This window comes from Syngnathoides biaculeatus, chromosome 7 (genome assembly GCF_019802595.1).
Source record: "Syngnathoides biaculeatus isolate LvHL_M chromosome 7, ASM1980259v1, whole genome shotgun sequence".
NCBI classification, from domain to species: Eukaryota; Metazoa; Chordata; class Actinopteri; order Syngnathiformes; family Syngnathidae; genus Syngnathoides; species Syngnathoides biaculeatus.
This window is the reverse complement of record NC_084646.1, coordinates 20,276,808-20,294,075: the sequence shown is the minus strand read 5'-3', so window position 1 is coordinate 20,294,075 and position 17,268 is coordinate 20,276,808. Positions and strand designations below refer to the sequence as shown.

General features: G+C 44.8%; 1 protein-coding gene, 1 non-coding gene and 1 pseudogene across 9 annotated transcripts in view; 2 read left to right on the top strand and 1 right to left on the bottom strand.

Annotated features, from left to right (window-relative positions):
* Positions 1–2,220, top strand: part of opa1 (OPA1 mitochondrial dynamin like GTPase) — a 35,827-nt gene extending 33,607 nt beyond the window's left edge. For 6 of the 8 annotated variants that reach the window (XM_061825596.1, XM_061825594.1, XM_061825593.1 and 3 more), the window contains 2 exons: positions 1,291–1,364; positions 1,455–2,220. In XM_061825596.1, coding sequence (XP_061681580.1) covers positions 1,291–1,355 — 65 coding nt within the window. In that variant the 3' untranslated portion in view covers positions 1,356–1,364; positions 1,455–2,220. The remainder of the gene's footprint in view (positions 1–1,290; positions 1,365–1,454) is intronic. The other 2 variants (XM_061825591.1, XM_061825590.1) reach the window with 2 other exon arrangements.
* A 12,999-nt stretch (positions 2,221–15,219) lies between these two features.
* LOC133504178 (5S ribosomal RNA) lies at positions 15,220–15,338 on the top strand (annotated as a pseudogene).
* A 985-nt stretch (positions 15,339–16,323) lies between these two features.
* LOC133504159 (U5 spliceosomal RNA) lies at positions 16,324–16,437 on the bottom strand. Its single transcript, XR_009795915.1, has one exon. It is a non-coding gene; the product is annotated as a U5 spliceosomal RNA (small nuclear RNA).
* Between the last annotated feature and the right edge of the window lie 831 nt (positions 16,438–17,268).

The window sequence follows — 17,268 nt, the reverse complement described above, 5'->3', positions numbered from 1 at the left end:
ACCTGAAGCCCAGCCTGGCTGTCGCTGTTCCCAAGGCACTCAGAGCAGACATGCGCCACCCGTTTCCTTCCCAATAGAACTTGCCTGTGAGCTGCCCAAAAGTGTAGCTCAGGCCGCTGGCAGGGTGCCCTGCGGCGAAAGGTTGATAGGTGGGGCTTCCTGGCCCAGCCGGTCTTCAGTAAGGTGGTCGAACCAGAGCGAGTGCGTAACAAAGGGGGGGTCCGGCCTTTACGTCCAGCCGAAAAAGGCGAGGTCGCCCTCCCTCTGGGGAACAAAGGGGGAGATAGACTGCCTCTTAATGTTACTTTTCCATCCATTTTCCAAGCTGCTTATCCTCACTTTTCCATTCTAGGATTATTTAGTGGTTTAAAACCAGTGGATCAAATATGAAGACCACTTTCCATCTGTCACCCACAAATCTTCGTTAGTCCCTGTAATTAATGTTTCAATTATATGTGGTTATTGAGAACAGTGTAATATTTGCAACGTGACATTTGTATCGTATGTGGTGAAATGTGTCATCCAGTTCAACTGACAGATTTGTCATCGGACATTCAAATTTGCAGAAATTGAATCACTCGCGGCGGCATTCTGATGGTAAACACTGAGAGCTTTCATGCAAAGTTCTTAAAACAATCATACAACAATCAAACCCGGTGAAGAATGTGATTTAGTTATTCTGGAGTTGCATTTGGTTTCCACTGCCTGAGGGTGTTGCTCGTGTCCCCGTTGCAAAGGTCAAATGGTCTTTTGAACTTTGAACAAAGGATTTTCAAACTTTTTGGGTCGGTGTCTTGATGCCTGCACAGGCAGAGGGTCTGATGACTGGGAGTCCAGGTTTGTCGGGTAACAGCTAATTGATTTAAAGTCTGCGATTCCTCATATCTGCTTTGATGAGCACCTACGGACCGGTTGTTGGTTCAGTTAGCCTCCGTGTGAGATAAAACTGTCCTCCCTGTGACCGTCTTCCTCTGTGTTGTAGCAAAGACAGGCGATGCAGTCCCAGTCCCAAGTTGGGGTGCGATTTGGCAAGAGCATGTCCGTTACACCATGTTATCGCTTTCCATTGTTTTGAGACTCGTCCTGCTTTTGAAATGAGTACATGGGCCCTTGGTTTATGATGGAGTTGGGTTCCAAGGAAATTGTCACCCAATTTTATCAGATCGCATAGGAGTCTCTATCTCGAACGTATTCCGGATTGTACAAACGGATGATCTGCCTTTGCAGCATAGATTCTCTTCGTGTATGACTGTTGTCTAACCGAAACCGGATTTTTGTGATTCTTTACAGAGAAAGTTCGAGAGATCCAGGAGAAGCTTGAGGCCTTCATAGAAGCTCTACACAAAGAGAAATAAAATTCACAGGTATTCAGTATTCAGACATATGTCAAGTCAAAAGTTCATTTTACATGGAGAATGTCTCATGTCTTTTTGTTCCTCTACCCTGCTTCACAGAACTCTTGGGAATTAAAGGTAATGTTTCGCTCACAAAAACTAAAATAATAAAAGGCACTGATAGATTTTGAAAGTCATGCACTGCTGGATGTTACACATCAAGCACACCTCATCTGATTTTAATGTTCACATCTTCGCTCCTCGGACGTAGACGGGAAGATGGACCTCAAAATAAGGAAAGATTGTCAGAAGACGTTTTCTTGGATTTTTTTTTTTTTTTTTTGGAAGGAGCTGTTCCGGATCAAGACTAGAACTAACTTATGGACCGGACTGCCCATAGTTCAGACAACAAACCATGTCAACACAGAACAGAGGATGGCTGCATGCTTGTGGCTCGTTTCCCCTTTTGAACATTCATCTTGTTTCGTAGCACTAAAGATTGTGTTTGTGAAATCCCTTCAGACTTTGCATCACATTTGAGCCACATAATGGCTCCATTTGGACAGTATCAAATGTGGACCTGAACATAATTTCTGCTTGAGTAGAATTTAAGCTCGCGCATATTATGTCTGCAAAGTCCATACAACATACCCTCAAGTTCCTTCTTGTTTATACGCGCAAGCGTGTCTGCGTATGCATGTTACGTTTTCATGATCGATTTGACCTTTCACAGCTGTACCTGTTTTTCTGTGTTTCAAAAGATTTTACTAAAATAGTCCACTTTATTTAAGTGTGTAAATACAATTGGTGAAACATAAGAGTCAGCGTGTCTGTAATTTGGACAAACTCAGAATAATATAATAAATCTAATAGATTAATGTGAAAATTCCTGCATTTTTTTTCTGGTCTACTTTGAACACAACATCGGATACACATCTAATAAATAATGCAAATATTGTTCAGGAAATATGCCTTTGCAAAGGTAACCCTGTTCAGCTTTGGTGGGTATTAATTTCAGGTTTAATTAAAACATCTATTGTGGTTTTAGCTTGCAATGATGTGAAGTACACTTAATCATACCCAGATCTGTTTGTAATATTTTGGAGTTTTGAAAAAAAAAAAAAAAGTTTCATTTTATGCTCAAGACCAGATCAGGTTTTCTTTCTAATGTCCCCTTTTGGACTACTGTTGACGGTTATCCAGGTAAACCTTCTTCCTACCGTGAGTGTGACTGAAACGGTGTGCTATCAGGTGTTGTTCTCTCCAATGATTCATGTCCGATACGTATATGGTAGCATGGGTACAAAGAAAATGGGTCGTGCTCTCTCAAACAGGTAATGCAATGTGAAATTAGCAGCACTGTTAGAACTCATCAGCACATAGAAGAAGCAAGCAAACTCGTCTGAAACAATCAGCGAGATGGCTGCTCAATCTTTTATGTTGAACTCAAGTCATGTTTGCATGGAGGGACCTGCCAGGTTTTCATTTATTTATTAGATTTGTGTTTGAAAGAAAAAATAAAATGAAATTAAAAAATGAACATTTTACAGCTTTTGAACTTGTCAGTAAAGAAAAAAAAAATCAACCTAAATTCACAACATAAATAATTCACCAAAATGAGTATATGTATATTACTTAGAATTCTAACATGCTAAGTTTTGAAAGTGACACAAACTAGAACGTTGCTCTCCAGACGTTTGCAATATGAAACATTAGATAATGCTTGTGGCGGCACGGTGGAGCAGCTGGAAAAGCGTTGGCCTCACAGTTCTGAGGACCCGGGTTCGATTCCGGCCCCGCCAGTGTGGAGTTTGCATGTTCTTCCCGTGCCTGCGTGGGTTTTCTCTGGGCACTCTGGTTTCCTCCCACATCTCAAAAACATTAGTTGGACACTCTAAATTGCCCCTGGGTGTGATTGTGAGTGTGGCTGTTTTTCTTGATTTGCCCTGCAATTGGCTGGCAACCAGTTCACGGTGTACCCTGCCTCCCGCCCGTTGACAGCTGAGATAGGCTCCAGCACTCCCTACGACCCTCGTGAGGATAACCGGCAAGGAAAATGGATGGATGGATAGATAGTGCTCTTTTCAGGCTTTGCGTTTCGCCTATGTAAACATTTGTCTGCCTTTTTGCTTGCATGAATTTACTTGCATGTGTCCATAGCCGCACACACCTGGGATTCTTTCACTGGATATGGGACCACTCACTTATTGCACCAAATAACTAATGTATACATAAATTGCTTCACTTATATTGTCATTCTACAGGCTTCTATAATTCACTGAGTCAGTCCGACTACATTTCATTTGTATACCCGGGTTCACGATCCTAATCTTGCGTGCTTTTTCTGTCCTATCTTGTCCTATTCTTCCTTCACAGGGTGTAGCACTACAGTCTCATACAACATCCATAGTTAATATTTCTCTGTTAAAGATCCGGAATGATTTGCTTTTCTCATTCTTTTTAGTTGTCTTTGTTTCTCACACTAGAAATTCTGTTAGTCTGATCGAATCTGATCCTCAAAAAAACTTCAAATATTGAAGAAATCACAGAGGAAGCTCAAAAACTCAACTGTGTCAGACAAAAGAAAAATGCAGTTTGGAATGATTATAAATGGTGCCTGTGCTCAATAAGAAGGAATCCCTGTCTAGTATATGTCAGGAAGAATTTTAGGGCGACATGTACTCTTATGGACACTGGGTTTATTGTCTCCACTCTGCTTGCCATCATTCCTTTGCAATCAATATTCTTGATAAATGGTCCCTGGACATGAATAGGGCGGTCCTGTTATCCAACCTGCACTATTGGGGATCATGCTTATTGACACTGAAAATGGCTGTCCACAACAAAAGGGGGCACTATATTGAAATATGAGCACCTGCTTGTGATAAATGAGTCGCAGCTCTGGTTTGGTCTCATGGCGATGTATTGTGGCTTTGGTCCATTGTCAGAATGCCATTAGGGGATACAGCGGGGAGACGTAACTGCTAACAGGGTCAAAGTGAAACTCGGCAGCCAAGTGCAATCGTAGCTGTGGTGAAAACATTTCACTCTTGCTTTTTCTGGCTGTCATCTCATTGATAGACACCATTTGGTTGCAATCACCTTTTTGATAGACACCATTTGGTTGCAATCACCTTTGTTTTAGCATCACAGGTTATGACTGCTTTAATAGCAATCACATACAACAACCGAATGCTGTCACCTTTAATGTTGAGTGCTTGGAAGTTGTCGAATTTCATTTTGTACCATCACAGCGAAGAAGAAGAAGCTGTGGGAAGGTGTTTCCACACACGTTATCGAGAAGATCTACCTACCCGCTGCACAAACAATGGACTTGGGGGGACTTTGAACAGCACCGGAGACCTCAAACGCACCACAAGTCCTGCAGGACGGCCATTTGCCTCTTCTTTACCTTCCACGCTTAAAGGGCGCACCAAGTGGCTGGATTAGTTATGAACTAATATCTTAATGTAGGTGTGACTATCCCAATGTTGCCACCATTATTCTGGAAATGAGGTAATTACTTTCTACTCAATTACTGAAAGGAAGCTGATGATGGATGAATCTGTTTTGTCATCAGAAGTGGGAAGTCACCTATTAATGTACAATTACAGTACTTGGATACATTTACTCAGATACCATTTTGGATGACCTGTATTTGCTAAAGTAGTTTTCATACTGCATATTTTTTACTTTTGCTCAATTTGTTACACAGAAACTGTTTATATTCTGTTAGAATAATCTACATTCCCTTCACTACTTTTATTGATCTATTGCTTATCACCTATTTTGTATCCAACTGATCTGTTTGGACTCCGACTTCAACTTCCAAATGTGGCACCATTTGCTTTAAGCGCCAGTGACGTTCAAGTGCAGTTCACTCATCAAACAAATTCATGCCTCTCTGAGTCCATAAAACAGAACATACTGAACAACGTAAACTAAAACATAAATATTTTGATCAATCTCTTTTGGAATTTATTCCTCCAACATTCTCAATTTCACGAGTTTTATAGTGTAGTAAAAGCGGATGATTACCGCCAATAAAGCAATAGCTTTTCTTTAGTTCCTCTCATGGGGCTCGTAAGTATACCAATCTGTCTGGTAACGCAATTGATCTCATCACAAATGCTGACTTCAGTTTTGATTGAAGACGCCGGTCTTGTTTTTTAGGTTACTTGGGAGACGCATTAGGAGGAATTTGCTCGCTTCATTGTGGGTTGTGATAGAACGATCTGGCCAAAACAGGACCCAGAAGGAAAGACCTGGCGTCGCCGGGACCGACGCAAGGTAGACCGACTGCTGGAGGACCAAACCTGTCCGATCCGGGGGCTCCATGACGTCCTCCGCTTCCGTGTCACATGCTCCGCCGGCGAGCTATGAATACGTCCCGAACACGACCCGTGCAGCACCTCATATTCTTTTGGACTCTGATTTTTCGGCCTATGAGGAGGACCTTGATCTCTATGACCGGCTGCCTGAGTACGACTCAGATTATTTCGATTATGAATCTCTTCGCCCGATCGTTAATCCCAGTCAGTTTGTTTCACCTCCCCTGCGTCTCCAGCTCCCGAGTGTCTTTGCCCAGTAGGTCTGAATTCCCCAATCCGTTTGTGGGAACCCGGTTGGCCATCTACCCGGGACCTCCGCGTGGCGGCCAGAGGAGACGCCCAGGCCGGGGACTCCCTTGTGGCTCCCGCTGCGCAGCAACAAAGACGCCGTCCCCGTCCACCCAGTCCTCACCGGCAACGGTTAAACCGGCAGACCCGCAACTGGTGGCGAAGCTTCCAGCAAGAGGGAGGAGGGGGTGATAAATCACGAGGTGTTCTACCGCGAAATGCAGGCGGAGATAGAGCGGGAGAGCGCCAAACTGGCGGTCTTCACGGCCCAGGTCCGGCAAGGATTAGAGAACAAGCCGAGTTATGCTGACATCGCAGTAGCAACAGACCCGCTACCAAGCAAGGCTCATGTCGCTGTTGCAACGGATCCGCTCCCGAAACACGCCCATGTTGCAGTTTCAACTGACTCGTTGCTTACTTTTGCTCACTTGGCACTGGCAATTGATGCCCTCCCGAGAAACGCCCATGTTGCGGTTTTAACTGACTCTGTGACTCCTCTCGTTCATGCTGAGTGAAGCGTTCAACTGATCCGCTACCGACCCAAGCACATGTTGCAGTGGGAACAGATCCGCCACCTCGCCACGCCAACGTCGCGGTTTTGGCTGTTTCACTGCAGGCTCACGCTGGAGTGGCCACTGATCCGCTGCTGAGCAGAACTCACCTGGCAGTGGAGACCGATCCGCCGCCGCCTCACGTTGCTGTCCAGGAGGTGGTGACGTCTCCGCAGTCACTTCTCGTCCGTGTCCAGGAGTACCGGTGGCGACCGGTCCGCAGCCGCTCCTCCTTTGTCGGCGACCGTTCCGCGGTCCGCCCCCGTTCCTGCTTTGACGGCGACTGGCACGCCCACAGGTTCCCGTCCAGGAGGCAGTGATGGCACCGCCGCCGCCTCAGGTTCTCGTCCAGGAGGTGGTGATGGCTCCGCCGCCGCCTCACGTTCTCGTGCAGGAGGTGGCGATGGCGCCGCCGCCGCCTCACGTTCCCGTCCAAGAGGTGGTGATGCCGCCGCCGCCTCACGTTCCTGTCCAGGAGGTGGTGATGGTGCCGCCGCCTCCTCACGTTGCTGTCCAGGAGGTGGCAAAGGTTCCCCAGCCGCCTCACGTTCCTGTCCAGCAGACGGCAGCGACGGTTCCCCAGTCGCCTCACGTTCGTGTCCAGCAGACGACGGCGACGGTTCCCCAGCCGCCTCATGTCCCTGTCCAGCAGACGGCGGCGACGGTTCCCCAGCCGCCTCACGTCCCTGTCCAGCAGACGGCGACGGAACCACAGGCGTCTTCGTTCTAGTCCTGGCTACGACCGGTCCGCGGCCGTCCCACACCCCTATCTCGACGGCGACAGGAGTTGGGGAGTTCTGATGGGCCACCCCGGAACTGGAAAGGGGTCGGGATGGCTGTGATGGTGATTGTGGCGGTCATGGCTTTGGTCCTTCTCTCTGTCATCCTCTTCGCTCCTGATTGTTCCCAGCCGCTTCATGACCTCGCAGCGGCGACCGGTCCCTGGCCACCTCGTGCCCAGCCCTCGTTGGTGACCAGTCCACAGCTGTCTCCTGGCCAAGCCTCTGCGCCGACCAATTCCTGGTTGTCTCACAACCACGGCGTGGGAGGTCCTCGTCCGGAGCAGTTGCATGTCTTGGTCTGGTTCCTGCTTCACCGTTGGGTTCCTCACCGACGTTGTCTACCCGAATCGTCCCTTGGGGATCCTGGTGCTTGGCGTCCAGGTCGTCCTCCTGACCTGTCCAGCCGGACGGCTCACGTTTGGTGGCCTGGACGGTCACCAGACAGACTGGGGTCGAAAATCAATGTGAAATAGAGGGAAAGATGATTTTGGAAAAGTTATGGAGAAGAAATTTCAGCTCATCACTGGCCACCTGCTCATACATTCAAAAAACTAATTTTAAAGTGCCACTGACATCCCTATATACATTGTAAAATAGATATTGTTTTGAAAATGACATAATATTATTCACTTCAATGTCTATATGAAAAAAATATGAGCGGAGACCATGTCATTCATGCGCAAATTTGTGGAAGTCTCACTCGACATCCCATTGGTAGCCATATTGTCTGGAACGTCATTTGCAGATGTCACACTAGTACAGTCTCCATTGAGAAGGCGCTGTGCCACCTGCTAAGGAGGAGGAACAACAGAAATTTCCGGATTTTTCTGACGCCCTTTCTGACACGGAAGCTCTTTCGAAGAAGAGAACATCTCACAATCGAATGAAGTGACCAGCGCAATATTGCCCTCTCGTTTCGAGCCATATGTAGATGATATGCGGATAACTTCTAACTAACAACAGACTCCCCGACAGTATATGTAGCGTACTCAGTCGTGAGCGAAGACAAGGCCGTGAAGCGGCCCGGCGCCGCCATAAGCCACCGCGGCCGAGCTCGCTGAAAGAAGGATTACCACCCCCAAACTATTATTTTTTTTTTAGGAGCTGTACACACACCTACCTGTCATTTGGAACGCACAAAGCTCTCGTCTTTTGCACCTGTGCAATCCATTTTTCACGACGAACGGGTACTTTTGGAAAAATATAGAGTGAATCCATCCCCCCCGAGTGTTCGAGCAATATCCAGCAATACAACGAGCTGTCATTTTGGCTAACACAAAGGAACAAGGAGCTACCTTCCCGAAGGTAAAACTAATAGAAACACATGAAGCAGCATTCATGAGTGTGGGTGTCTAAAAAGAAAACATCACTTCATGCTTCTTGTCCAAAACAAATCCCTCGATCGAATTTTCATGGCAGTTACAAAAAGCCATATACGGCAAAATCATGTTGTGTGGTGAAAAAACGGATGTGTCCATTCTGGCTGCCTTTTTTTTTTTTTTTTTTGGGGGGGGGGGGAATTAAAAACATACTAAAAAATTATGCTTTTTGTGTCAGGTGGACTTTAAGGCAGCACAGAGTGAGTGGTTAGCACATCAGTCTTGCAGTTCTCAGGTTAAGGCTTTGAATCCTGCTTGTGCAGAGTTTGCAGAGTTTCTACTGTGCGTTTTCACTATGGCTTCCCTCCTTCATTACAAAAACATGTTTTTTAGACTTATTGAAGACACTAAATCGGTGTGAGTGTGAGTGGTTATGTGCTTATATGGCGACCACTTCAGGGAGTACCCCACCTCTCAGGCTCCTGCACACCTGCAACCCCAAGTGAGGACAAGTGGTTCAGAAAACGGATGGACAATTTTACTATGTGCCACATTGCAACACTTATTGGAGTAGTCAAAGTGGCCAGTAGGTAGCAGCAGGGGCTAAGGTAGCGCATAATATGAAGCTATTCAAATGTTAAGAGGGGGGAAAAAAAGCCATTAAGATGATCAAATAACCACCCGGAATGCGTCATTAAAATGCAGAAGTTTGTAAAAAGAACATAAAGTAATTTATGGACTATTGTCTTCTTATTAATATACAAATACTGTAGGTATGTCGTACAAGAAGGGCTCGATTCTGATCTGCTTTTTCCAGCTCGCCATTTACTGACTTTATCATATTTAAATGATGTTGTCGTGGAGTACTAAGACCAAATTTCGATGTTGTACCTGAGCCATGTCAAACAGTATGGGAGGAACTCTGGCCTTGGACCTAGAATTCATACAAACCTTCCTGTGGATGTTTTTATTTTTAGGACCACATTCTGGATAAATTAAATACAGCAAAGCCTGAAAAGAAACATTTTTATTTTCATGCCTGTAAAATTAGAATACTCGACTCTTTGCTTATGCTCCACGTTATATTTGTATCTGGCATCCTGGTCATTGTAAAATGCTCAAGTTGAGTTGATGACGGCAAGGCAATTGTCTTAAGAAAACACATACAGAACAGGCCTTTATTAGTTATTTTTGTACCACCAAGCACACATGCCCACATCCTTTAAGAGCAGGATACAAAGTTTATAGCTCTCCTAAATACACACCTGATCCAGCGTCATATTTATTGACAGCAGAGTGAAGCACACCTAAAACGGGCACAAAGAACAAAGAACGAACAAACACTTTTTTTCTCTCCCTTAACTTAAACTCACAGGAGCTGCATGACATTGCAAGTAAATTCCAAATTTTGACAAACAGACTTGACATTCCCAATTCCCAACACCAGATCCTACTCAGCAACAGATGTGGGAATGTTGTTGGAATCGCTGGTGTGTTGCAGAGCTTCGTTTGAATCATAGCTCAACCCTCCCACCCCCCACGCCCATATGCTCAAGGAGAACTTCACAGTGCCATATTTTACTTACCATCTGTCCCTAAAAATTGCTACCTAAACGTCATCTTACATCATAGCTCTAGCGTAGTGACAAAATATTCTTCTTCTTCTTTTTTTTTTAACAAAAGGCCTCATCTTTATGAGTCTGTCAGGGTAATGGTTGAGTGGCAGTGCTGGGTCATTACCAGTCCCACACTTGTTCTGTTCAGGACTTTGCGTTTGTGTGTCATGCAGCCCGTGTGCATATGTGGCCTCCATCAGTCTGGTCTCAAATTTGTGTGGCGGATGAGCTGGCTCATCGACACGGCCCAGAGCACATCAGGTTCTTGGAGGAAACTGCAAAAGTCTGCAGAAACATTTGACTAAGATGCTTTTAAATACATTAGCAGGCTTATAGTCCTTTTAATGCTTTGGCATTGTTGCCACATAGCCAGATAATTTCCCCAAGCTTAGTCAAGTGGTCAGAAAACAGGAACGGAAATCAGCCATTTTAGTTGTCCCCCGTATTCAAAATTAAACAATATATACATTTTTGTACTGCTACTTATGCACAGCGCAGTCATGTATTAGTGTTTGTATTGAGAAATGTGGAAACTTGTGGAAGCCCTGAATTCATACAGTTTAGAATTGGATCCAAATCTTCTTGGAAAAATAAATGTTTGAGTAACGTCAGCACAATGCCAATGAATTGATGAATCCAACCTGCGACACTAACCAGGATAAGCTGTGTTGAAAATGGATGGATGGATGGATGGATGGATGGATGATTAACTCCAAAAAGTATGTTTTGAGTTCTGTTTCCTGATTTTTATTTTATTTTATTTTTTTGTCAACACAGAATGTTTCATAACTGATGCAAAATATGAAAGGTGAATAGATTTTTTTACAATGTAGTGTTAGTATCGTAACAAGCCGCACACCACAGCTACGCGACCCAGTCATTGTACAGTACTTTCCTCTAATAAGTACTCTCTGTCATTGTTCCACTGCCTTTGTACAAATCTGTCCAGTTGACCCCTGGGTCTGTATTCGCCATGAAAACCAGACCGCACCTTCAGCTGACTGCCTCCGCTCTGAGCGCAAGAGGCGGAATAAAAGAGGAAGGGAAAGGAGCCAGGAAGAAGAATAAACACACTTAACAAAAGCAGAAAATTGCCCCTCGGGGCAGTCTGCTGTGAAGCTGGATTTGCCCCTACTTGCAGAAGGCCCGCGACATCTCGGGTTACAAATAGAGGTCAGGTTTGTGCATTAGTGAGTGAGAGCGTGAAAGCAGTACTAATCAGTAGTTCAAACTACAATCACGAGGTGTGTGTGCATGTTGGGGGTGGTTAGAGTGCCAGAGCAGCTGTATGGCACCTTGCCTCCACTGGAGCAACGCCCAGACTGTAACGTGCAAGTGCAAGTCTTTTTGGAGACCTGAAGGGATGGCGCATGGCTCTTTGGCTGCACCTCATCCAAACTATCCTCTGGTGCGTATTGCACCGGAAAAAGGACTCACAAAAGTGCACAACACCGGCGTGTTTCCAAAATTACTACTATCAAAATGAAGTGCGGGTTCGGTCATTAATTAGGAAAACAATTGTTGACAGTGGCCAGCGGAATAAGATGGAGGTCCTCATTTAAATCAGTGGCCAAATAAGTATGTCACGTGTCGTCTACCATAATTGCTATGCGTCACTTCATGTACATGTACGTAGATGGTCCCATGGGGGCATTTAATCAGAACTGGATCCTTGGTCCTGCAGTGTAAACCTGACTAAGAGATTGTGCTCATGCAAAGTCAGCGGGCAGTTATTGTAAAGGAAGTCAGTCGAAAATTGTTTCTTACGATGGGTTGGAAAAGTCCTTCTCATTTGAAGCTTTGAGGTTTCCGAGTTATACAGTAGTGAAAAACGGTGATAATTTGTTGAGTGTTCGCACTTTGGCACGTGCACTCCCTTCCTCTGGCACTGTTTAATGGGGAAGGCATCCAGTAATGCTGTGGTTGTCTGGACTTGCACACTGGAATGTCTTCCCTGCTTTTCCTTTCATCTCCTCCTCTTCAGAGCATCAACCTTCACAATGATTAGTGAGGGCTCAAAGAGAAGTGCTCCTTGGTTCTCCTCTCCTGTAAAGGGTGACTTCTCATCTGGAGATGTGGTGCGCATGTTGCTTCTTCTCGGGGACAAGTCGCAGCGATTTCTTCTCTGGCAGTTAACAGGACAACTCAGTTTTATGTGTGGTTTGTCAAGACTACATTTTGGACCTCTGGTTCATGAGCACAACCTACTCAAACTTGATGATTCCTATTGTGGCCATTGTTAATGTAGTGATTCACACTGCTGACCTTTGCACCCCTAGCCAAGTATTATGAGTGGGAATGTTCATCCGTCTCGTGGAGTTTCCTAGAAACGGTCAACTGGTGTGATCTATATAAAACATACTGGACAAAAATGAATGCTTCAAGAAGACAACGCAGGAGAAGTTAAGTCTCCATCTTGAAGCGCTGCCCCGCCATCCCCTTTCATAAAGACGAACAATGAGTTCCATCCCAAGAACACCTTCCCTACTATGAAGCATGGGGGTGGTAGCATCATGCTTTGGGGGTGTTTTTCTGCACATGGGACAGGATGACTGCACTCTATTAAGGAGAGGATGACCGCGGCCATGTTTTTGTTTTTGAGATTTTGGGGAACAACCTCTTTCCGTCAGTCAGAGCATTGAAGACGGGTCGTGGCTGGGTCTTTCAACATGACAACGACCTGAATGAAGCACACAGCCTGGAAAACCAAGGACTGGCTCTGTAAGAAGCATATCAAGGTTCTGGCGTGCCCTAGCTACTCTCCAGACCGAAACCCAATGGAAAATCTTTGGAGGGAGCTGAAACTCCGTGTTTCTCAGTGACAGCCCAGAAACCTGTCTGATCTCAAGAAGATCTGTGTGGAGGATTGGGCCAAAATCCCTCCTGCAGTGTGTGCAAACCTGGTGAACATCTACAGGAAACGTTTGACCAGCTGTAATTGCAAACAAGGCCTACTGTACCAAATATTAACATTGGTTTTCTGAGGTTTTCAAATACTTATTTGCAGCTGTATCACGCAAATAAATCGTTAAAAAATCATACATTGTGATTTCTGGATTTTTCTTACTAAATGAGACCAAGTTAAATCCTTTCAAAAGTTTTTCCACCAGTTACCTGACCTGTAATTTGTACATCTCAATAAAATCATACAACCTTGCATGATGGAGTATATCTGCATACCCTAAAACTAGTAATATCCTGTAGACCTTTTTTTTTCTTAGAGTACAGTAGTGCATTAGTTGTTCACTCTTCTTTGGGAGGCCATCCGCTGCATTACGGCCTTTGCCAAATCACCCCACAAATGTTCGACGGAGGTGTTGCCGATTCCTTCCAGCTTTAGTGCGTCCACACTTCCAGCTGATGAACAACTCAGCAAGAAGATGAGCGTCAAAGCATGATGCCTCCTCCACCGTGCATCACTGTAGTTATGGTGTTCTTTTGGTGATGAGCTGTGGTTTTGCACCAAACATGCTTTTAGAGCAATGACCAAAAGGTTCAACCTTGGTTTCATCAAACCATGATTTTTTTTTTTCATAGCACTCTACCCCATAATCCAGACATACTGTATGAGGGAGATGGCTGATTTTTGCACGATTATCAAACAGCCAGTACTCACCAGAAATTCCTCCAACTCCTTCAACAGCCTTTCTGACCAGTTTTCTTCTTGTCTTTTCATCAATTTTGTAGGGATGTGCGATTCTTGGGAAAGCCGTTTCTTTCTTCACCTTACACTGACTGCCTTCACTGTGTTCTTCTATAATACATGTAATGTCTTGGAAATTCTTTGATAGCCTTCTCCTGACTGACGCTTTTGAATCGCACAAGCGCTCTCATGCTGTGGAAATGCTCGCAAAATGACGGGAAAAGCCTGCCAGAACAGCTGCACTTTATTTGCTATTCATCAGAGGCCCACAGTATCCGCTGACTCCCATTTAACACCAGTTTGAATTTGAGAGAAACGCATTTGTACAACCACATGATCTCAAGATGCTTTTTTTTTTTTACTTTGATTTTTACTACCTGTCTCTAAAAAATTTCTTGTCAATGTTGCTGCTTCCCATCATTGCAACCCTATTCTACTGAAGAAAAAAAAAATCTAACCGTTCCAAAAATCTACCACGCAGTCTTTGACCGTGTTTTGTCTCAGCATTTTGTAGTTTTAAATCTATCCGCTCCGTGGCTGACCCCGAGCTTGAACCTGTTCCGACTGATGCATCTCGCTCCTCATCTTTGGCCGCTCTTTCCAAATAATCTGTTTTCTAGATAAGCCGTGCAAGTAGTAAGGCTGATTCATTGACACAGTGTTCAGTCTATCATCACTGTTGTCTTTTTACAATGCAACGATCCACATTTAGTAACAAATCAAGCCGAGTGCAGGAAAAAAAAGGCGCTTTCTGTTTGTTACATTAAGAGATTGTCTTTCCAAAGATGGAAAGAGCAGAATGTTTAACTGTTCCTGGTCCTCGGCTACACTGTGACCTTGGCACGCATATGATGTAAAGTTGCTATGTGCATGATGACAAGCTGTGACATGAAGTTCATACTGCGTCTCGAGTGGCCGTACTGTGAGCTGCTGCTGTCAGGATTGTCAGCTATTAGGAGGATAAAGAGGCCTCAACCTCGGCACGTGACCTGCCATTGAAATCGTTTTCTTTGCCGTTCCCTCCGTTTTACCTCCAGTCAGGAAGAGTGGACGTCTATCTCGGGAAGAGGATTTTGTTTTCGCTTCTGGGTTTAGCTGAGAGCCTCACTGCGCTTCATTTCGGCTTGCTCTCTCTTCTCACCACCTAATGCTTGTCAAGCACGGTCATGCCATTTTGAAGTATAAAAAGAGTGCCCCCCCCCAAAAAAAGCAGACCTCCAACAAGGCTTTTTTTTAATACATGGAGTCTACGTAGCCCATCACAGTAGGCTTTTTCGTCGAACACCGTGTCAGTGGGGATGTCTTAGTCGATGTCTTGACGATATTTATGGATGTCATGGCGAAGTAATCAATGGGCTTACGGCCATGCTACCCTGAGAATGCCCGATCTAGTCAGATCTCTGAAGCTAAGCAGGTTTGGCCCCGGTTAGTAGTTGGACGGGAGACTGCCTGGGAATACCAGGTGCTGTAAGCTTTGCATCTGGCGTAAAACTGTGCCAAACAAATGTGCGTTCATCTGAGATGACACGCTATGGCGACCCCCAACGAGACAAGCCGAAAGGAAAAGAAGAAGAATACATGGAAGAATAATGAGTGAATGGCTTTGATTTTTGCATTGACCTTTTGACCTACATCCTCCTGAGGGAATTTTAGATCCAGGTTATAGATAAACATAGCAGTTACAGGAACATCGGATCTGATGAAATTTGACTGAGGTACAAGCACCCTAACAAAATTCTTGACAAGGAGGATATTTTTCTCTTTTTTGAGCGAACAAGGTCTGGTCTGAATAATGTGAAAGCAAGGTTAGGGTTGTGAAATGCAAAGCCATAGTAGCAAGCGTGTTTTAGGATGGAAACATGTGGATAGAATGGGAGCTGGACTACCTCAAGTGTCAAAAGTCATTTGAAAGCCATTAGAATTGTACGCAGATGTAAGATGGGGATCGGGATTGGTACTTGGTTGGGGGACAGCCCAAAGAGAGAGAGGAAAGGAACAAGCTGACACTGAAAAACAAATGGTACCCAGAGCAAGTTCAAAATCCCTACAATATTCTCGTAGCCATGAACTGGTTCAGTCAATCAAATACTGCAGGATGAGATGGTGTCTAATGTTAATGTTGCACCTTGGCACAGCCTCATCAAGGATAAAAGCATAGACAATACGGTGCACAAAAAGCCAGTTCTGTATTTGAAATCTCTTCTTTCGGCTTGTCCCGTTAGGGATCGCCACAGCAAGATGAACACTCATATTTGTTTGGGACAGTTTTTAAACGCCGGATGCCCTTCCTGACGCAATCCCTCTTGGGGAGTAGAGGCCCCAGTGAGATACGAACTCACGATCACTGGTTTACCAAACCAATGCTCTCATCACTGACCCATGGTGCTACTATGACTTCACTAATTTCTTAAAAGAAATTTTAAGTGATTATCGGAATTAACATGTCACGGGATTAGAAGAGCTCTGCTTTTGCAGAGCGTCAAAAATCAAGATAAACTCTTCTTGTTCCTCCCCACGGAAATCTTTAGTAAAAGGAGAAAGATTTATGCGGATTGATACAGGGAACAAAATAATGTTCACCATAAAACTTGTTCAGATGTCAGCATGTCACAGCAAAAACTATTCTGCAAGCAATAATTCAGTTTTACATCAAGACAAACAAATGGGGATATCACTGTGAGTTAAAAAAAAATTAAATGAAATCAATTTGGAAGCAGCCTTTCAAATTTATAGTTCATAGCTTATTATGGTTGGCTTGGTTTGTTTAGCAATGTATTTTTTGTTGACATTTTCCAAACAAAATAACTGTAAATGAAAGTGTTCTGATGGGAATGTAAATGCTCTCATCTAATTCTTGTAACAAGCCACGAATCTTCAGTGGATGACACACGACTGATGTTGCTCACAAAGGGACCGCTCAGGGGCGTAGCGTGTTTGCTCGGACACATCAGAAAATAGAGGGAACATTAGTACACATTATACTTAAAAAGTTGTTTCCCGGTATTCAACAACTGCTACTATAGCAAGTTACACGCAACGTGATAAACAGCCGAACCCAAAATGCAAACTTTACCTCCTCGGCTGAGGTATTAGCGCTCAATTAGCAGCTTTCTGATGCAGCTCTCCTTGTGCTATGCTCAGGCCACAAGGCTACTTCGGGCTTAGCGGACCCTACAGTGAACGAGGAATCGTTTCATGTGGAGATCAAGCGCCAAGAAGTTCTTGAAAGAAGGGATTGGGCTTTCCACTCTTTTTGTCAATGGGCGAGATTCCTCCCGCCGCCCGCCGTAGCCCACACAACTCCCGCCGCCCATCTTGAAAGAAGGGGCCTCCGGGAAAGAAGGCTGAGGATTATGAGAAAATTCATGATGGGATAAAGGGACGTGGAGTTGAATGACCGTGTT